General features: G+C 38.7%; 1 protein-coding gene across 5 annotated transcripts in view; it reads left to right on the forward strand.

Moving 5' to 3' along the window:
• lrr1 (leucine rich repeat protein 1) overlaps positions 1–22,492 on the forward strand; it is a 35,383-nt gene extending 12,891 nt beyond the window's left edge. For 2 of the 5 annotated variants that reach the window (XM_078562341.1, XM_078562342.1), the window contains exons 2-5: positions 2,931–3,124; positions 3,213–3,311; positions 16,693–17,420; positions 19,846–22,492. In XM_078562341.1, coding sequence (XP_078418467.1) covers positions 2,936–3,124; positions 3,213–3,311; positions 16,693–17,420; positions 19,846–20,098 — 1,269 coding nt within the window. In that variant the 5' untranslated portion in view covers positions 2,931–2,935 and the 3' untranslated portion in view covers positions 20,099–22,492. Of the gene's footprint in view, positions 1–2,281; positions 2,504–2,707; positions 3,125–3,212; positions 3,312–16,692; positions 17,421–19,845 lie in introns of those variants that run through there. The other 3 variants (XM_078562343.1, XM_078562340.1, XM_078562344.1) reach the window with 3 other exon arrangements.
• The last annotated feature ends 593 nt before the right edge of the window (positions 22,493–23,085 follow it).

Below are 23,085 nucleotides of genomic sequence, written 5' to 3' on the forward strand. Positions count from 1 at the left end.
CTACCCTTTATGTCACCATTAGCACATCCTTCAGCTAATATCACCACCGTTAACACCCTTTTGTCCTTTGTTTATGACATCTTTGGTAATCTCTCCTTTGCCTCCACCTATCACTGGCCCTCTATCCAGCTCCACCTGTCCCACCCATTTCTCTTTAGTTCTGATGAAGAGTCATACGGATTCGAAACGTTAACTCTGTCTTCCTCTCCACAGATGCTGTCAGACCTGCTGAGTTTTTCCAGCTATTTTTGTTTTTGTTTGGGTTCAGGACAGTAATGGTTTGGTCCACTGCCAAATTTCTGCCAGTAATATGAAAAGACCCTTTAGTCAAGTTGCTCCTGGATTTACTTAACTGACGGGACAAGACAATTCATGAGGTTTTATTTAAAGCTCTATGTGCAAGACTGGAAGCACTACAGGCTCCTTGTAAACTGTGTGCTTACTTTCTTGTGTATTTTTGCAGCATCAACACTCCCTAAAATTTTAATTTTTCAAAAGCAACTCATTCTGCAAATGGAAAAGGTTCCTGGAGCAAGAGCACTAAAGATCATAAGGCATAGGAGCAGAAATTAGGCCATTCGGCCCATCGAGTCTGCTCCGCCATTCAATCATGGCTAATAAGTTTCTCAACCCCATTCTCCTGCCTTCACCCCGTAACCTTTGATCCCCTTACCAATCAAGAACCTATCTATCCCGGTCTTAAATACACTCAATGACCTGGCCTCCACAGCCTTCTGTGGCAATGAATTCCATAGATTCACCACTCTCTGGCTAAAGAAGTATCTCCTCATCTCTGTTCTAAAAGGTCTCTTCCCTTTACTCTGAGGCTGTGCCCTCGGGTCCTAGTCTCTCCCACTAATGGAAACATCTTCCCCACGTCCACTCTATCCAGGCCTTTCAGTATTCTGTAAGTTTCAATCAAATTCCCCCCTCATCCTTCTAAACTCCATCGAGTATAGACCCAGAGTCCTCCAACGTTCCTCATATATTAAGCCTTTCATTCCTGGGATCGTTCTCGTGAATCTCCTCTGGACCCTCTCCAGGGCTAGAACATCCTTCCTGAGGTACGGGGCCCAAAATTGCTCGCAATATTCTAAATGTGGTCTGACCAGAGCCTTATAAAGCCTCAGCAGCACATCCCTGCTTTTATATTCTAGTCCTCTCAAAATAAATGCCAACATTGCATTTGCCTTCCTAACTACCGACTCAACCTGCAAGTTAACCTTAAGAGAATCCTGCATTAGGACTCCCAAGTCCCTTTGCACTCCAGATTTCTGAATTCTCTCCCCATTTAGAAAATAGTCTATGCCTCTATTCTTCCTACCAAAGTGCACGACCTCACAGGTCATGCTTTGTAAAGCTTTATGGTATATTTTTTGTAACCGAATTTTATTTTGCAATGAGTTGTTAAGATATATAATCTGGAATGTAGATGCAGTTTAGAAAATGCTCGCAGTATTTTGTTTCCAGAAGTATATATCCACAAACAACTAAGCACATTGATAAACTGTTGAAGTAGAGAAAGGAAATTCATATCGTGTGTTCTGACTGTGCGGGACGTGAGAATCCCAGCACCACACCAAAAGTGTTTACTTCTTCCGGTGCCTAATACCAGTTTCATGTCAAAACAGTTTTTGTCAAAGTCTGAATCTATTTTTTTGTCCACAGATTTTCTTAAATCAAATTCGTGTCAAAATATTCACTTTTGTTATTGTTAAAGTGTGGACAAGATGCATTTATTTATTTAAAGAGTACGGTATAGGTAATCTATATTTATAATATTGAGCTTTGCTAAGTTTTAAAAACACATGGCCGCGACACACTGCTGGCCGACCAATGAAACGTCCTCGCTTCTTGATTGCATTGTAGATGTTTTAGTGTATACGCCATAGTACTTCAGAAATAGCACATTAAAGAAGACGTGGTCAGAATTAATAAAGGGGTCGGGTTTGTTTAGAAGTGTATTGGTGGGATACTTACCGTCAGACATATGAGGCATTTGAGTTGTGTGTTTTTGTTAAGCACAGTCTTTTCTCTTTTGGCTTTTGTTTTCCACCAATATTGAATTCAAATTTACGTGATCATGAGCCTGTGCAGAACGTGCAGTGATGTAGTTATTTGTCCATACACGATAATGTTCTGTACAAAGCTGGGCTGTTCCCGCCTTTGTGAATGTACACTACGTGCACCGACGACTAATTCTCATGGCGGTTCCAGGATGTAAATAGTATCTGAAAGCTTTTGCACTGGACGTGGGAAATTATATGTTACTTAAGCGCGGTTCAAACGACGCTTAACTGGTTCACCACAAAACGTTATAAATTTGTGCAATTCGGATAAATACGATGTTGCGTATTTTTTTTTAAAAATAACCGATTTGTCTGTTCGGGAGGACGTGGCAAATTGAAACTTTAATGCAGTTCCTCGTGTCGGCAAAAGAGCCGGATCACACGAATATACCAGAGTGTTCTTTATATTGGAAAATAGGAACATCTTTAGGAACGTGAGCACGTTTAAGATTGAAGATACTACACTTTCCCCTAGTTGGCACTGGCCCAAAATGGGTTTACATCAGTTTTTTAAAACAGCAAGGTTTTTCTGAGTTACAAATTAAGTAAGTTCCTTTCCCTTCCAGGATATTACCTCCTCCCGCTCTTATGGGTGTTGTCCCTAAAGCTGTAATCCTCCCTGACCCAGAGATTTGACCAACTGGGGGAAGGGGAGAGGAGAGGACAGGGTCGCTCTTCATTGTGTCACACAGTCTACGGCTCCTATCAGTGGTTGTATTAGCCAAGGCAGCAGCCAATCAGGAAGGAAAGCACACTGTGCATCCATACGATTAACTTGTTTATGTGGTCGCCGTCCATGGGAATGCTGTGTGCTTCGATTATCCAGAATTATGTCTTCAGTGGGTGATCATTTCATTACAGATACAATGAAACTCCAGTGCGAAGTGGAAGTTATCAATCGGATGCTCCCGACCTTCGGTATGAGGAATAGAGGGAGAGGAAACCGAGCTGTTCTGTCCATAGGGAAACACCACGAAAGGAGCATCAAAAACAACTCTGCAACCGTTCATCTTTTGATCTGTACCTTAAAAGACAAAGCAGGCTGTAAATACAAGGTGAGTTATACAATATGGAATAATTCAATCAAGTGCACTTTGGAAAGTATCCGGCTAACAAAATATTTTCACTAAAATCTCTTTGCAGCTGAAAGAAAATATAGAGCAGTTTTTCACCAAATTCGTGGAAGAAGGAAAAGCAACCATCAGGCTAAAAGAACCAGCCGTGGATGTTTGTCTGAGTAAGGTACAAGCTGAATCTTTTTATAATTTTTAAAGTTTTAATTCAAACTTGTTACATTGGAATGTATGTCAAAATGGAGATAATTCTTTGACTGGTTAGTAACAGTAGTAAATGTTGAAGGCAGAAGAGCTTCTCCAGCTCAAACCGAAATTATCCTGCATGACTTGCAGCAGAAAGTTAGCAACCGTAAGCACTGATTTCCATCTCCCTTCCCAGCTGTTTCCTCAGACTGAATCCACAGGTATTCATATTCCATCCTGAACAACCTGATCTGAGGTTCAAAGCCTAGCTCTGCTGTATCACTAGGGACACTCACTTCCAACTTTTAATGTCCTCTTTTGTATGTGCCTGCCATACAACCATGGTAGATTAAAAAATGTACTATCAGCTTCTTATATGCAGCCTCCTCATTTCCACTGTACAGATACTTCAACAGATCTAAAATTCTGTATCCTATCTTGCACAAAGTCCCACACTTTATTCGCTCCAGTCCTCCCCATCACCTAGTGTACCAAATATAAAATCTTCACCCTAGTATTCAAATGTCTCCAGGCCCTTGCTCCAATGTACTACCATAATCTTCTTTGTTTTGCACCCTAGCTCACGCACTTTGCTCTTTGATTTCCTGCATGTTGCTCACTTTCAATGGTGGAATCTTCAGGCAGTAGGCCTCTGCATTCTGGAATTATTTTCCTAAACCTCTTCACTTCTCTACCTCTCCAACATTCCAAAACTTCCAGTTCCTTCTATTTTTTATCTTTTTTGTTTCTTTTATATGAAAAATTCTATGAAAATGCCATGGTTTGGGTGGTAGCTCTCTTGTCTCAGAGTCAGAAGGTCAAGGGCTCAAGTCCAAAACCAAAGATTTTAGCACACAATCCAGACCGACACTTCAGTGCAGTACTGAGGGACTGTTGCACTGTTGGTACCATTTCTCATGTGAGAGGTTAAGCTATGTCAGGTAGATGTAAAAAAAATCCTATAGTACTATTTGAAGAAGAGCAGGGAAGATCTGGTCAATATTTATCTCTCAGCATAATCACCAGAATGTATTATCTGTTTATTATCTTGTTGCTTTTTATGGGACCTTGCTGTGTGTAATTTGGCTGCTGCGTTTCCCTAAAATAACCCTGACTATGTTGTGAAAATACTGTATTTAAAAAAAATACAATTTAAAAGTAACAGATTTTGGCTTTATTTTTAATTTGCTTTTGCATTCCAGAAAATATAATTTTAAAAATTTATTTTTTAAGCAAGTTTGCTCAACAACATTGCTTACACTATACAACTGCTAAACTTTAAAGTACTTACTCCTATTTTGAATGAGGGCAATGTAATAAATGAAGTCCTTTATTTCATTGTGTTTCACATATTTAATCCACCAGGGCTTGAGTCCACTACAGTATAAGCGAGGTTTTACATGAGTTTAATCAATCACACTGTCAGAACCTTTTTTGTTTGTAGTGTATAGCTATTTGAATAAGAATTGTTTCTTGGAAATTGTTACTAGTTGAGGGGGGGAAAAAATCAACTTTAGTCTTTTGATACATTGGCACCTGTTAGTGTTCCAGAATGCATAGGTACCTGATCAATACCTTCCTTGGTAGTGGAGGAAGGTAACTGGAGCTTAGGTATTTTAGAGTAAAGAAGTCTTATTGCACTTATATAGAGCCTTGGTGAGATCATACCTGCAGTACTGTGTACAGTTTTGTCCTCCTTACCTAAGGAAGGACTTACTTGCTTTAGAGGGAGAGATGAAGGGTCACTAGACTGACTTCTGGAATAGGGGTGATTGTTCTATGAGGAGGGTTAAGTAGACTAGGCTTATTTATCCCAGAGTTTAGAAGAATGGGAAGTTATCATGTTGAAACATATTAAATTCTATAATAGGGCCTAAAAGGGTAGATAATTCCCCCTGACTGGGGAGTCTAGAACTAGAAATCACTGTCTCAGAATAAGGTGTTAGCTATTTAGGACTGAGATGAGGAGAAATTTCTCCACTCAAAATGTTGTGAACCTTTGGAATTATCAACTGTAGATAGCTGTGGATGCTCAGTCGTTGAGTATATTCAAGACCAAGGTCGGTAGATTTTTAGAAGCTGAGGATCAAGGGGTATGAGGATAGTGTGAAAAGGTGCACCTGAGGTAGAAGATCAGCCATGACTTTATTTAATTGTGAAGTGGGCTTAAGGGGTCAAATGGCCAATTGCTATTCCTATTTCTTATGTCCTAAAGAGAAGAAAAATTGGAAAGACAGTATGTTGAAGCAGTTCCTAATAACTTAAATGTGATATCAGCAGATGCCTGGGAGAATATTTTCTTCAGACAAGGATGCCCTGAAAGACAGGGTGAAGATGGAAAGGTGTTTAAAATTAGGAGAGGGGTAGAAAGAAATTGTACATCCTTTACAAATAAGAAATGATATTAAAATAAATAATACTGTATCTATGACTGCACTCCTGCAATATTTAAATCAGATGGCTTTTGATAAATATGTCCACACAGCAGCAAAGTATGTATACTATCTGGAAATTCAAGACACATTGAATGGGTGGTGCCATTTTATTCCAATGCGACTTTAAATTTTTACTCCAGCCCTAATGTAAATATATGTTACAAACAAGGAACAAATTAAATGTTTATTGTCCATTTTTTATTAAAAACAGTGAGTTGCCACTACATTCCAAAGGCATTGTGCCTTTTAGATGGTGCAGTCTTGTGATATGTTGGTCTGGACTCTGCACTAGAATTAATGGTGAAGCTAATGGTGCTTACCGTCATTAAGGAATAAGTTGGACAGCAACTTCCAATGACTGCACATGCACAGTTAAACATGAAAATCAGTAATGTCTGAGTTGCCCTCCTCCCTCAAGCTATGCCACATTGGTACCTCATGGAGAGATTCGGCACTAAAATATATCAATTGGCTTGAAGTTGCGGTACTTGTGTGATAAACACAGCAGAAAAAGTTGGGGCTTTTCCATTCAAGAGTAAGTGAATTTTTAACAGTATGATCTTACTTACAATCCAACAATCTCTCTGGCACTGAAAGTTAACTTTTATAAGTGTGGAATCTCATTTCTTCAGATTTTTATTGTTAAAGATTTTTAAAATGTTTACTCTCTGCCTCTCACCTTTCTCTTAATTCCATCTTTCTTTCTCTTTGTTTATTTCACTTTTTGAACATTATTCTCCATTGAATTTCATATTCTAACTTACACTTCCTGGTTTAGACCCTGTGTTTTGCACTAAGTATTCTTCAACCTCATTGGTTAGGGAGAGACATTACTGCTTGCCAAGTCACACAAGTCCAAAATCCCATGTAGGGGGTGCTGCACTTTTCTGGCTTCCTTTTAAACTGCAAGTTCAAGTGCAAAAGATCACATGAATGCCTGTTGGAAAATGATAAATGTAATGAACAGATACTGCCATTCACTCGCTGCTGGTTGCAGAATCAGAGCCAATAACTTAAGCGGGACTCTCCATAACACTACCATGCGGTACTCTTCCACTTCCTCACTGAGATTAAAAATTGGCATGTAGATTGGCAAGTAGCAATAAAATCCCAATCTTCTAATTCATTGATATAATTGTAATTTTTGCACTGCCGGTAGAAACATTTAAACCTATAGATGTCCACAACAAAGGTGGAAGTACAAATATTAAACAATGGCCTCACATTGAAATGGTCAGCATAAAACTGCAAGTAGATCCTTTTCAATGTTTGTAAAACAACTTAAATCACCCCATTTTCTTCTTGCATATGAGTCTATCACCACCAAAGCAGAAATTGGAAGCATCTAGAGTGGTCAACAGCTGCCAATGGTGGGAACTGCATTGAACCACAAATTGATATTCTCAATTGTGTTTAAACCTATTGCAATCTCATAAGCAGCCCATGTGAAATAAAGACACATATCCTTCCTTTGGAAACTACTTTTCCTTCTTTGGTATAAATACAATTCTACCCCCATCACGCTTATAACAGTTGTCCATTTCAATGAACTGGAGCCTGACTGAAGAGGCCTGGGAGCAGGACCCATTGATAATTCTGAAGTGGAGAATGAAAATGATATCATCAAATTTTGATTGGCTAAGAGCAAGTGCTTGACAAAGGCAGTTTAATATTTTTACATGGGACTAGTTTCATAATGGTATGACTATGCCAATAATATGCAGGGATCTTGTTTCAGGGAATGTGGAAGGGTGGTTACTTGAGTTAACATTTTCTCTGCTTAATCTTGCATTCTTGTTATTTAGCGGTAGGAGGAACTACTGGGGTTTGGGGTCTTGATAGAGATGATTATGTATACTATCTTGGACTACTACAGGTGGTATTTCCAGTGCTATAATTTCTGCTTCTACAATATTGCCAGCTACCTGAATACAGAGGATTGTAAATTGCTGAATGATATCTGCTGTAATTTGGACAGTAGCTAAAACCACCTCCTTACTTGAGTTGCTCTTGTAATTAGTTTGCTGAACTATGATCCTGATATTCTGGAGAGTGTACTTAGCTGAAAGATAAACATGTCCATTTGATTATATATTGTATCCATCTGATTACACCTTACCCATCCCTCATTATATTTTGCTTTGCATACTCAATAGGACGTTTAGCTTGGAGAATATGCAGCCTAATTTTTTGAGAATATCAGAAAAACACAAAATCTACTCTAAGAATGGGCATTTAGAAAGGCCAGCTTCCTAAGTGATTGACAGCAGAAGCGACTTCAAGCACCTCCCAGTTGACAAGTCCAATTGTATTCTTCTTCTATCCAAAATACCTCGCTAGCAAATGTTAGCGGCTTTTTCTTCAATCTCCTGGTTGCCTGTCAGTAGGGGGATAATCCAACACATTGTAAAAGCATTAAGCTGAATATTGTTGGACTTCTAGTGAGGAAGACTGCCCAAAAGTTATTCACCTTTTAAGGCAAATATTCTCTTCGGTTAGTGAAGGTGTCTCCCAATCAAGGAGATTTTAGTTTCACAGCTGTTCTGCTACCTTACAATTCCATCATCCTTGTTCTGTGAATCCTGTATGATACAGGTACTAAATTAGGTTTTAAAATAATATGGCAGGGAGGAGAGAAAATAATGAAACAGAAAGGAAAGCAAAAGGGACAAGGAGTACGAAAAAAGAGAAACAATTAAAGATTAAGGCACTTGAAAAGGGAAAAAAATCAATAAGCTACAAATGAAACTAACCCAGATAAACTGGAAAGTAAAATTGGCAGATAATATTGCACACACATAATAAAAAGTGTGAACATTAGAGTACGGCTTAGACATTCCACAAGAAGTGATATTTGTTAATACAATAGATATTCTGCCACAGTAGCATGGTATGTCAGCAATTTAGATAAGTGTTGGTTCAAAGTAATTGTCCCAGATTTCTGAATGACCTTTAAAAACTTTAGCTGTAATATAGTTAAATTTAATTTAAGGATTCCTTTCCTTGAGTGGACTTTTTTTTCAATCTGTAGAATATGACTTTAAAATTAGCTAATTTAATTTAAAATTAGGGTGTGAAATTGGTATACTCAAAAGTTAAATGGATTTTTTTGAGTCAAATATATTGTTGGCTACCTCACATCATACATGGTGTTTATCTTTGGAAAGTTATCTCTCTTGGTCACCATGTGCCTTGATTTTCTGTTTATACTTACTTGATTTTGGCATAAAGCCTAGACTTCTTGGTAATTGGCAGTGAATGCAACATCCCTGAATACCTCTGACATTTGCCAAAATGTAAGTGATGCATTATCTGGCAGTGTTAATTTAGCATTTTAATGTCAACCTAAATTATATTGAGTCTTCATTGGATATCTTTAGCTTAGATTTTTCTTTTGTGGTGAATTTAGTTAGCTTCCCATGAAATAGATGATGAAATCAATTATTAATGGGTAAATCTTTTAGTTGAGGAACTACCTAATTTTATTTTATTCCTAATCCTCCTCCTTGTGGACTTGGTTATTTCAAATCTACATTTTCAGCTAAAGCTTTGTGTAAAATCCATTTTATATTTCAGTACAATAATGTATCTCTGCTAGATTGTCCTGGTCAAGTAGTTTAAGTAAACAACCTTGGAATCAAGCCTATGGCATGAAATGTAGATTGAGCGCATTTTTATTAACCCACATTACCCTTTGTCCAAATGCAAAATAGAGCCATTGTATCTTTGTATATCTTCAAGCAGAAGGAGCCAGATATTTGTCCCATGACTTGTTTTTACAGAAATGTCTCTGTCTAATTGTACCACAGTCTGTAATCAATTGGAAATGTACTTCTTGCGTGGTCGAAGTTCAATAATGTTTGACATATTCTTATTTGGCCTATAAAATTTTGTTCAATAGGATAACTCTGTACAGTTTGTTCAACCATTTCTGTAGTTTAATGGTTTGTCTCGTATCCCAATTAGACTGCACTTTTGAGGCCCGTGCTAGAGAAATCAAAAAATTTAGTGTGACCATAGCACCAACAGATCTGAAAATAATTCCGTTTCATGCCTGTGCTATATGGATTTATAAAGCTAACAAATTAACCTGAAATGAGGATACATGTTTTGCAACTTCATGAGAATTTCAGACTTATTGATGACTTCATGCTCACAAGGGATTGTTACGTTTACATAGAACATTATCCAATTTCATTGTACTTCATGCAATCAATATTTTGAAGTGTAGTGACTGTTCATGCAGGCAAATATGGCAGCTACTTTACACAAAGCAGGAAATCATAAACAGCAGTGAGATGAATGACCACTTAGGTGTATTGTGTCATCCTGATCTTTTTTCATTCATGGGATAGCCAGCATTTATTGTCCATCCCTAATTGCCCTTGAAAAGGTGGTAATGAGCCTACTTCTTGAACCAGTGCAGTCTGAGTGATGGAGTTACTCCCACAGTGCTATTAGGTAGAGAGGATTTTTGACCCACTGACCGTGAAGGATCAACAATATATTTACAACTCTAATAGTGTGTGTCTTGAAAGAGAAATTGGAGGTGGCGGTGTTCTCGGTGTGTGTCTTGGAGGAGAAATTGGAGGTGGCAGTGTTCTCATGCACTGAGACCTTCTAGGTGGTAGAGGTCACAGGTTTGGGAATTGAAGTCTTAGCAAGTATACATTGCAGTCACAAGTGGTGATGGAGCAAATATTTACATGATTGGTGGAGTGTTGATCAAGTGCTGATCTTTGTCCTTATGGTATCAAGCTTTTTGAGTGTTGTTGGAGCTGCACTCAAAAATACACCTAAGTGGTCATTCATCTCACTGTTGTTTATGATTTCCTGCTTTGTGTAAAATAGCTGCCATATTTGCCTACATAAACAGTCACTACACTTCAAAATATTGATTGTGTGAAGTACAATGAAATTGGATAATGTTTCATATAAACACAACAATCTCTTGAGAGCATGAAGTCATCAATAAGTGAAATTCTCATGAGGTTGCAAATGAGTTGTATCCTCATTTCAGGTTAATTTGTTAGTTTTATAAATCCATGTAGCACAGGCATGAAACTGAATTATTTTCAGATCTGTTGGTGCTATGTAGCCTCTTAACCGCTTTTCTAGCCGCAGAATTGATGTGGCTGGTTCAGTTAAGTTTCTGGTCAATGGTGATTAAGGGCAAATGTTGATTTTTGACACCAGGGAAGCCCCCAGTTAGAGTGTTGGTTTTTTTTAATGTCTGTCTGAACTTCCATGACAGGTAAATGGGAATTTGATTTCATGGGTTTCCTCAAAGAGTAGCACTCCAACAATGTCGCACTCTGTCTATATCCCACTGAACTGTCAGCACAGATTATCTGCTTTAGTGCCTGGAGTACAATTCGAACCCAGCCCTCCTTAATTCACAGGAAAGAGAAAGAAACAATTGCATTTATATTGTGCCTTTCATGACCATAGGTCATCTCAAAGTACTAATAAGGTAACGAAGTACATTTGAAGTGTAGTCACTGTTGTTGTGTAGGAAACTCAGCAGCCAATTTACACAGCGCAAGCTCCAGCAAACAACAATGTAATAATAACCAGATAATCCGTTTTTTGTGATTTTTGAGGAATAAATATTAGCCAGGATATCAGGGATAACTTCCCTGTTATTTTCAAAAAGGTACCGAAGGATCTTTTACATCCACCTGAGAGGGCAAGCTGGAGTTTAACTTGTCATCCGAAAGATGGCATCTTCAACAGTGCAGTACTGCACTGGAGCATCAGCCTTGAATTTTATGCTTAGGTCCTAAAGTGGGACTTGAACCCACAGCCTTCTGACTCCCGAGGTGAGAGTGTTACTGCCTGAGTCATGCTGACAAAGAGCACTGCTCACTCGGAGTATAAACTATCTTACCAATGTACATAGATAAAGACAGTCCAAAGTTAAATGAATTAAAATAGACAGTAGACTGTTGCATAGATGTAATGAGCATTTGTCTGCTAATATCACCAACAGTAATTTCTGATCTTTTGTCTCAGTAAATTTTAAAAAACTGAATCATTGTAATTACGTCTTAATTAGAAGATGGCTGATGGTCTTAAACTTTGTATCATTTGCCACTTTCTGACTTTTGGTGCAAGGATCTGATATATTAAGGATGAGGTGATCCATCAGTCACGTTCATAGCATATCTCATGACTGGGACAAAAAGTTGTTTTGTTTTCATTTCTCCTTATGCTTCATATTATTGTGTTTTCATTAATCACCTGAAAATATTTAAAACAATAACCCTTCCCTCCAGGAAAGGTCAATGTAGACATGGATAAGATATACATAAATCATTAATGGGATGCCAGGTTTGAGCCACAAGTGGGGATAAATCAGTTGATGGGCCCGAAATTATTAGTGTCCATTTAATGAAGAGTGCTGAAGCAGCAGAAGTGTCAATCTTCAGGTGAGACGTTAAACTTATTTTTTTGATCCAGTTCAGCGGATATCATAAATTCATAAAATGATGCAACAGAGAAGGAGGCTATTTGGCCCATTGTGTCTGTGCTAGGTCTTTGAAAGATCTGTCCAACTAGTGCAATTCCCCACTCTTCTCTCATAGACCTGCAACTTCTTTTCTTCAAGTATTTGTCGAAATAACCTTTTTTTTAAATCATTGAATCTGCTTCAACCACCCTTTCGGGCAGTGCATTCTAGATCGTCACTACATAGCGTATATACTTATGTAAAAGCCAATCCCATGACGTTTGGCCTTAACAAAATAGAATTTTTCATATACCTTGTGTAAAAGTTGACCCTAGTTTTGCAGGAATCAAGCTGCATTGTGATTATTAATCACTTAACTGTAATTACTACAGTTCATTAATTTGGAGGTACACACGGGGCAACTTTAGAATTGGTGGAGGGAAAATCTAGCAGCAATCTCCCAGCCAATTGACAAGGCTAATGTGTATCTAATGTGTAAGTCTTTGAGAAAGAATAACAAGTTTGCAGCTCAATTTAAAATGAAAGTTGTAGCATTCACCAAGAAGACCATTAATTGTGCAGCAGCAAGAAAGTTTAATATTCCTGAGAAAATAATAAGAGACTGGAGAAAGGTATCCAATAAACTAGAAAAGATGCCGAAGAATAAATGCGCCAGCAGAGGAAGACTGAGTGAGTGGCTTCACCTGGAGTAAAAAGTGGCAGAATGGGTTAATGAGCATTGGCGAAATGGTCATATTATCATCCTTACTCAACACCCTCAGAGAAGTGAAGATGGTATTCCAGAATTCAAGGTCAGCGCTGGGTGGTGCATCAGATTCATGAAAAGGCAGGATTTAGTCCTCAGGCAGAAAATTCCACAGCGCCTGCCACCTGAACTCGATGATAAAATCATCAATTCCACATCAGATGACAAATATGTATCAATTAGCCTGCGTTGGAAATATGGATGAAACACCAATGAACTTCGATATACAGCAAACAAGACCATTACCAAGATTGGTCATGCATTTAGTTACTGTGTGTGAGAGTTTACTTGATGTCAGCCGTGGATCAGTCAGTAGCACTCTCGCCTCCGAGGTTCAAGTCTCACTCCAGGGCTTGAGCACAAAAATTTATGCTGACACTCAGTGCAGTACCGAGGGAGTGCTGCACTGTTGGTGATGCTGTCTTACAGGTGAGCTGTTAAACCTGGGACCCATTTGCACACTCAGTGGATGTAAAAGATCCCATGGCACAAGTTTGAAGAAGTGCAGGAGAGTTATCCCCAGTGTCCTGGCCAATATTTATCCCTCAATCAATATCACAAAATAAACAATTTACCTGGCCAGTATCACATTGTTGTTTGTGAAAGTTTGCTGGGCGTAAAAAGGTTGCGAACATAGGAACATACAAATTAGCAGCAGGAGTAGGCTATTTGGCCCCTTGCTCTGCCATTTGATAAGATCAGGGCTGCTCTGATTGTGGCCTCAACTACACATTCCTGCCTACCCCCCTGGTAACCTTTGACTCCTTTGTTAGTCAAGAATCTATCTCCCTCTGCCTTAAAAGTATGCAATGGCCCTGCCTTCATCGTTCTCTGCCTTGCTTTCTACCTTATAACAGCGCTTCAAAAAGTACTTCATTGGCTGTAAAGTGATTTTAGATATCTGGGTGTGAAAATGTTGTATAAATACAAGTCTTTTTATTAGTCTGCATGACAACAGTCATTGTATTTCATAGCAATTCATGTATATTGGGTCACATGAAAGCTACGATACTATATGGAAGCCAGTCTTATGGTAGTTGGTTGGGATTTCTTAGTAATTTTATTTATTTTTCAGATGGAAGTTTCATGTCATGAAAAGCTTGGACTATATAAGAATGAGCATTAAATATATCATATTTACTGTCCACAAAAAGCAGGTCAAATCCAACCCAGCCAATTACCACACCATCATTCTACTCTCAATCATCAGCAAAATGATGGAACTTGTCATTGACAGCGCTATCAAGCGGCACTTAGCAATAACCAGCTCACAGACGCTCAGTTTGGGTTCCGCCAGGGCCACTCAGTTCCTGACCCCATTACAGCCTTGGTTGAAACATGGACCAAAGAGCTGAACTGCAGAGGTGAGGTGAGAGTGACTGCTCTTGCCATCAAGGCAGCATTTGACTGAGTGTGGCATTAAGGAGCCCTAGCAAAACTGAAATCAGGGGGAAAACTCCACTGGTTGGTGTCATACTTAGCACAAAGGAAGATGGTTGTGGTTGTTGGGGGTCAATCATCTCAGTCCCGGGACATCGCTGCAGGAGTTCCTCAGGGTAGTGTCCTAGGCCCAACCATCTTCGGCTGCTTTATCAATGACTTTTCCTCCATCATAGGGTCAGAAGTGGGAATGTTTGCTGATTGCACAATGTTCAGCACCATTCATGACTCCTCTGATGCTGAAGCAGTCCATGCCCATATGCGGCAGTAACCTGGACAACATTCAGGCTTGGGCTGATAAGTGGCAAATAACATTCACACCACACAAATGCCAGCCAATGACCATCTCCAACAAGAGAGAATCTAAGCATCTCCCTTTGACATTCAATGGCATTACCATCACTGAATCCCCACCATCAACATCCTGGGGGTTACCATTGATAGAAACTAAACTGGACTAACCATATAAATACTGTGGCTACAAGAGCAGCTCAGAGCTGGGATTTCTGTGGAGAGCAACTCACCTCTTGACTCCCCAAAGCCTGTCCACCATCTACAAGACACAAGTCAGGGGTGTGATGGATACTCTCCACTTGCCTGGATGAGTGCAGCTCCAACAACACTCAAGAAGCTCAACACCATCCAGGACAATGCAGTCCACTTGATTGGCACCCCATCTACCACCTTCAACATTACTCCCTCCACCAACGAAGCACAGTGGCAGCAGTGTGTACTATCTATAAGGTGCACTGAAGTAACTCACCAAGGCTCCTTCGACAGCACCTTCCAAACCCGTGACCTCTGCCACCTAGAAGGACAAGGGCAGCAGATGCATGGGAACACCACCACCCACAAGTTCCCCTTCAAGCCACACACCATCCTGACTTGGAACTACATCGCCGTTCCTTCACTGTTGCTAAGTCAAAATCCTGGAGTTCCCTTCCTAACAGCATTGTGGGTGTAACTATACCACATGGACTGCAGCAGTTCAAAAAGGTTACTCGCCAACACCTTCTCAAGGGCAATTAGGGATACACAATAAATGCTGGCATAGCCAGTGACACCCACATCCCTAAACGAATAAAAACATGGGATCTTTAAATGAATATGGATGTGTACAGTCTATAACAATGGGAATCAGATATGAATGGGAATTAAATATTTTGTGTTGTGTTGATACAGAAAACATTAGGTTTAAACCAGGCTAATAACTGAACCTCTGAAAAAGAGTGGTGGATATGTTCAGTAAACCTCCACTACACCCTGGATGAGGAGGCAAAAACAGGCAGTGTTTTTATTCATGATTTCTATCTAACTGTCAGCTGTATTGTCATGATTGAGAATAGGCTGTGACACATCCTGCTGTCAAATGGCCTTTTTAAACTCCTGTTCTATGGAGAATAGTCACTGGAAGGTTATCTGCAGCCATTTAACCATACCACTGCATGAATTATTACCTTCAAGAGAAGAATGGAGAAAATTCAGGGGGATAGTACTTGGGTTATAAAGTTCACATATTAGTTATTTGTGTAGAGATGCAACTCAGAAAATAAAAGTCAAGCCTTCCTGTACTATTAATTTCCGTTATCACAGTGCCCTATTTGTCTTGAGGAAATGTCTGAATGAATATCTCAAAACACTGTGGTCACAAATAAACTACTTACTTATAATCTTATTACTGTTCAAATACTACTGTGCCATAGGCTAAATTCAGCTTTTGTTTCAACACATGTTCATCTGAATAAATACCCACCACATTGCAGTACTGCTTAAAGTTTTCTTAAAGCAGGATGAATACTAAACAGATAACTAGTAATTCTGCTCTTAAATAGTATGAATGTAAAAGTCAGTTATAGTTTAATTGCCTTCACGCAAATGTACAGAAAATCTGCTCTCATCTTAATAGTTGTGATTAGCTTTTTGTTATTTAGCGTGTTTGTTATTATATGCTTCTAATGAGAAAAGATTGAAATGTTCTACTGTAGCTGACACTCTTACAGAAGCTCATTTTTTCAAAACATACGTTCTAGCAAGGTATATTTTAAAGGTTGGCTGCAGCTTTGCCTACTAATAATAAGGGAAACCAAATGATATACTCTTGTCAGCAATGTTACAGTAAGAGCCTGTTGTATCTTCTAGAAGAATCTGGTACAGCACAGCTCAGTTTGGTAAAATTGAAATGCCTAACAAAAAAATCAAAGGTGTATGTCAATGCGATGTAAACCATTAACAGTTATTTCATAATGTGCGGAAATATGTTTTCTGTTAACAGGCAGATGTCAATAATTTGAAGAACTTCCTTTCCACTTTAAGGCTGGCCCACCGAGGTAGTGAAATAGACACTATACCATTGTCCAACCTGGCTCCAGTTAAGACCTCTGAAGTTGAAAAGCCAAAAGCCAAAATGGTGATCACATCTAGAAAGGATTATCCTCTCACCACAAACTTCCCTTACTCTCTTGAATTTCTGCAGGTGTCCTACTGCAAACTAGCACGTGTGGATATGCGTATGCTTTGCCTTCGAAAACTGCGGAAGCTAGATCTTAGTAATAACCACATACACAAACTTCCAGCTACCATCGGAGATCTTGTTTGTCTGTCTGAGCTTGTTTTGCACAATAATCACTTGGAGACATTCAGTGTCACTTTGTGTAACTCCACATTGCAGAAATCTTTGCAGTTTTTGGATTTGAGCCACAACAGATTGCGTGCTCTACCTGTTCAGTTCTGTCAACTACAAGAACTCATTCATCTAAAGCTTGATGACAACGAGTTACTCCGGCTTCCTTACAGGATTGGACAGCTAACTAAACTTCGCTTCCTCTCAGCAGCGCGCAACAAATTGCCTTATCTTCCATGTGATTTCCAGAGATTGTGCCTTGAGAATGTGGATCTATTTGGAAACCTTTTTGAACAGCCTAATCCTCTGGCTCCAACAATTCAGCTGCAGATTCCAATGACCCTGTTAGAGACGGCAGCAAGAGCAACAGTAAATTACAGGTAAGGGATTTTAACAAAACAAGTAGATACAGCATTTAATAATGGCTTGACCCATTAGTTGAGCAGCAATTTCACTTGGTTTCAAGTATGTGGATTTAATCAAGAACTGACCACATTATAAATATGTTTCCCTTTAAACTTGGCCAAGTACCGAATGGATACTGTTACGACCACCGCTGGTGTTAATTGCTGCGCAAACCAATTCCCAGAGGGAACTTGGTTTACGCGCCATACCCTTTTTTTTTTGTATTGTGAAAACGAGAAGGGGAAGTACTGATCTCAGCAGTAAGAAGTCCAGTAACACTTTTGGGATTTTCAAAGTTAAAAGTAAAAGTTTTACTAACAGGAATAAAAGAAACCTTAAGCACACAAGATTACAATTAAACTTAGTCCTACAAAACATTCCCCCAAAAAGACACTCAGTCAGGCCCACAAGTAAACATCTTTCAGGCTGCAGTCCTTATAGATGTTTAACTATAAAAAATCCAGTAATATTATTCAAGGAAAACTGCTTAGCTTCAATTAAGACATACCACATGACCTGTAACTCTCTCCCACTCTGCTGTGAAAATCCAAACTTCAGAATAAAACTGCTTTTCACAGCCCAAGACTTTTCTGGCTTGACTGGATGTTTGATTCAAATTGCATCCTCTCTCAGCCGTAATTCCATCTATAGCTCCAGCTGCTACATCTCACACCTTCAGCTCAACAGCTTAACTCCAGCTCAACAGCTACAGCTATCCTAAGCTCTCCACAGTAACTCTAAAATACCTTTTTTCCCCTTTATCTCAGGTTCCATTGTTTTCACACCCCTTTGAAACTCATATCCTTCCAAATATAAGATCCTTCATATTTCCACCTTGTCTTTGCTTTCGGGTCAATAAAATATAATATCCCCCCTTCTGTTTACCTATAGAACTCCTGCAAGATGCAAACATGTTCCTTGCAACCTCTGACTTGCCTTTGACATTCAAACAAACTCTCCACTTATCTAAAAATGCAAATGTTAGATCTAAGCTATTCACTTGTACCTCAAATCTAACACCCCTATCCTTTTCATGTTTTCCACTCCCCCAGACAACCTGTTTCCTATTAATCCCTGCCCAGCTTAATTAAATCATACACAGACACGCACAGCTTTTTCACAAAATAACACAATACTCCCCAAAAATATATTTAAAAACACAGATTATCAGTATTGCAACACAGAGAAAGAACATCAAACAACAGATATAAATATATGGGAATTTTTTTAGCTGTTCTCTCCTGTTGAATTGCTGCTGGGTGATGCACAGAATTCTATTACTTCTCTTTCCAACTACAATGTTGACTCTAAACACAAATTTACTTTGAAAGAAGTTATTTTTAACTGGCAATTTTAAGCAAAAATAATAAGCACCTGAAAACTCTTGTCTGTGGGAGGTACTCAATGAATAAAAATTAGCAAAAAGTTTTACTTAAAATCCAGACCAAAATTTATTATTATATTTTTAAAACTTTTTTTTCAAGTCCCTCTGGGTTGGAAGAATAACTTCCACTACTATTCTGTTCTCAAATATCTCCTGCAGTACTTTCTATCCAGAAGGCTGACTCATATTTTAGGTCAGATGTCAGCAGTTTTCCAATACCTGTACAACCGACCAGACAGCAATTGTCAGCAGGTTATTTAACCTTGCACAATGGGAAGGGCCAGAGCTGGTCTAGTCTCACTATACTTTCCAGCAAAGGTCACTAGGCAGCAATTAGGATTTGAGAATTCTGGTTAATTTTCATACCTTCTTCCAACCCATCCGATCCATCAGCCAAAACCTGAGGGTCTCAAAACAAATTGTCTGCAATGCCACCATAGCTGAGATAAGTTAATACAAAAATTGAACTTGGGAACTTCCGTGTGATGCCATTGGCCAACCAAAACCTGTCAGGGTTCCCAGAATCAGGAGTTTAGTAGGCTCTGACAAACTGAGAGTACATTTTTACATTGAAAGCTGGTGGTTTCTCCCTTGTCCGAGGTGAATGCTACATGGCTGATATGAGGGTAGGTAGGAAGTTTGAATGTTGGGGAAAGCTTAGGTTTAAACCCATGACTTGAATGGGAAGCAGACATTCAAATAGTTCAGATTCTGAGCTGCCTTTAGTTTTTTTTAACAAAAATCATTCAAAAAGCAAAAATGACGATCTGTTTCTTCAGTAGTTTGCTAAACCTGGAGCACTTGGCATTCTATTCTGTAAACGTATAACAGAGTATGGGTTGTATTCAACTTTCTGACTTATTCACTACATTGTCAATTATACCCATCAGCAAAATTACCTTGAATGGAGTCATTGTGGCTTTGCATGTATTGTGTTTGAGATTGGCTCAGTTTACATATTGGGCTTTAGCTGTTAAATGTCTTTTTTAACTAATTGCATTTTTTTTCTTGTAAAGAATTGCTTATGGACCACATATCCTTCCAGCTCACCTGTGTCAAGATCTGGATTTGACTAAAACCTGCCTTTGCAGAAGACCTTGCTTGAACTCTTTCGTTCAAGTGGTTATAAATCTGAACTTACACCAGGTCTCCCATACTGTGGTTCTTGTGGACAACATGGGTGGCACTGAGGCCTCAATTCTCTGTTACTTCTGTTCGTTAACCTGCTACTCAGAGTTCCTTGACAAATATCAACAACGCAACAGATGATCAGTGTGAAATATTGTAGCTAAATGGTAGGTTGCAGTATATTTCCAAGATGTTTTAATTTTAGGAACTTGTATTGATGAGAGATGAGCAAAAGCCTCAAGAATGTACATGAAGGCTATTCAGCCAACATATCCAGCATTGGTACACACTCCTAAGGTGAGTGAAGTTGAACAAAATGTACATTTTAAGAACACTACAAACTATTTGAACTCCAAATCAGTAACTGGGACAAAACGTTTAACTTAAAGCTTTACATTTTAAGTCTCAGGTTGAAATGATGTTCAGCAGTTTGGGTAGTATATTTTGTAATCTTGGGACCTTACATGAAGCCTGTTTTGATAGAAAAACTTTAGTATTTGAGACTGTTTGCAATACTTTTTTAAGAATTAAAAAATGGACCTTGAGACTGTGTATAGATTAAGTCATGCTTAACTATAGTTTATACAAAGGAACATAACAGTATTCAGTGTATATAGATCACTGGCTGTTTCATTTTCCTACAGCAGTGTTTAAGCTTGAAGATTGCAGTTGTCTTTTTTTTAATTGACAATACTGTAATGTATAAGGAATTTGTTCCAGTGTATTTAGCATTGTCATTTATATTTAATAAAAATTAACTTAATTCTGTGTTGTGTCCACTAAAATTACACCAGACAGGCCAATATTAAGACCAGTTATAATATGAGGCATCCTTGGAAATGTTAGTTCCTTTTATGATTTTGTATTTCATATCTGTTTTATCACAAGTCATTTTCTATATAGGGAAAATGTGTTGCATCTTGCAATTTGGATGTGTTGACAATTTAGTCAATGGTGATGGTAGATCTAGCTTCAAGATGCCAGATCTTTCCAGTCTGAACAGCACCTCTCATGTGATGATTTGTTAATCAGTGCTTCTGTGCATTTGACCAATGGAATGACTTGTTTAGTCATCAACACTGTCAACATTGCACAACATCTGGATGTGAGGTTTTTAATCACAGGTTGCATATCCGGAGCATCACTTCCTGTCAGAAACATTGCATTTTTTATAAATTATATCTGCCACACAGGACAGAGTATCCACGCTTCAGTCTGTGTTTTACCGATTTTATTTACTTATTAGTTAATCTCCTTTGGTACTGTGGAGTCAAATCCAAATGTAATATTGAGGTGAAATGGGGTAGAAGAAATTTCATACAGAATTTTAAGCAACCTTTCATTGACACTGCTGCATTACCGAGCACCTGAGCAGAGTTGGAAATACAGCTCAATAGTGCAGTGGGAATGGGCCCAAAAATGCAGAAATTATTTTATTTAAAAATGTATGGGAGAGTACATTTAATAGTTAGAAGTCATCCAACAGGTAAAATTCTTTTCTGTCATCTGACAATTTGTTACCTGACACAGCAGAAAAGGTGGCAGAATCCAGCATGAAAGGGGAGGGAGATTGCTCAGCTGTACCACTCAATAGCCAAATAAAATCCTGTTAGAGCTTTGCATAAAGGTGTTTCAGGCAAAAGGATGACATATAAACATAACAGCAACATGTGGACACATTTAACATGCAGACTTATGTAGGATGTGTTACATAGGGCCTTTTAATAGGGGACATGGCAGACACTGATTTTAATACTTGTAGCTGAATTACATTTGGTAACTATAGAAAGAAATGTTATTGCCCTGTCGGAAACCATTTTGAGGAGTGATCTTAAACGAGTATAGATAATCATTAACCAATGTATAAAAGCAGCTGACTCATAGCCCTGCAAAAAGTTGAGCTTTTAAAGTTGAAAACAATTTCTGGTGGCTCATTGTACTGTTATAACTGACTATCAGTTATTTCAGCAGTTAAATAATTTCAAAAATCATACTGGTGGTAGGCCCATAAACAGCACTCTATACCCATTTTTTTGGTGTGTGCCATGTCCATTGTAAAATGGACCTACTCCAAAAGTGTGCTGCTTATATCCTAATCAAACCAAGCTTACTGATATGCTTTGGTTCCTGGTCTGCAATGCTTTTTTTTAAATTCTCATTTGTTTTCAAATCCCTCCATGGCCTCACTCTTCCCTGTCTCTTCCTTCCTTTGACCCTCCAACTATCAGATCTCTGCTCCTCCGATTCTGGCCTCTTGTGATTTCCATTGCTCCACCATTGGCACCCATGCCTGCAGCTGCCCAAGCCCCGAGCTTCCCCTGCTTCTCTCTTTCTCCTCCTTGAGATGCTCTTTAAAACCATCAGTGGCACAGTGTTAAATTTTGTTTGCTAATACTGCTGTGAAGTTTACCTTGAGACGTTTTCCAATGTTAAAAGTGCTATGTAAATGCAAGTTATTGTTAACAACAATGTAGCAAGCAGTGAAAACTTGCCTCCTGCTGAAAAATAAAACTAATGTTGCATCCTTCAGTATAATATTGAAATGTCATAATTTATTATTTCCTTCTCTTTACTCCAATTTTCTCAATTTTTCCTCACTTTTCAGAGCCTGCTTTTGTTTTATGCTTTTAATAGAGGTGTTATTCTTATTGGAGATTAAAAGGAAAACAAGAAACTTATTTTTTTATCCAACTTGTGCTCCTCAAGGTGATGGATGTTAGTGCTGAAATATTTTCCATTTTAGGAACACTAAGCAATGAACTGTCACTTCAGACAGACCTTGACTGGATACATCTTAAAGCTTCTACAATACTGTTAATGATGTGGCTTGGATCCAAGTTCAGAAGACTACCCACTGCTGCACTGTAACATTTCCTACACTAGTCATCCTGTGACATACCTGCCTGAGGTTGGGAGTTAATTCTAAATTAGTGGCAGTTTTGCATTGTGAGCCTACGCCAACACAAATCGATTTTTTTTATTCGTTATGGCATGTGGGCGTCGATGGCTAGGCCAGCATTTACTTCCCATCCCTAATTGACCTTGAGAAGGTGGTGGTGAGCTACCTTCTTGAATGGCTGCATTCCATGTTGTAAGGACACCCACAGTGCTGTTAGGAAGGGAGTTCC

Source organism: Cetorhinus maximus, chromosome 18, assembly GCF_964194155.1.
Source record: "Cetorhinus maximus chromosome 18, sCetMax3.hap1.1, whole genome shotgun sequence".
NCBI classification, from domain to species: Eukaryota; Metazoa; Chordata; class Chondrichthyes; order Lamniformes; family Cetorhinidae; genus Cetorhinus; species Cetorhinus maximus.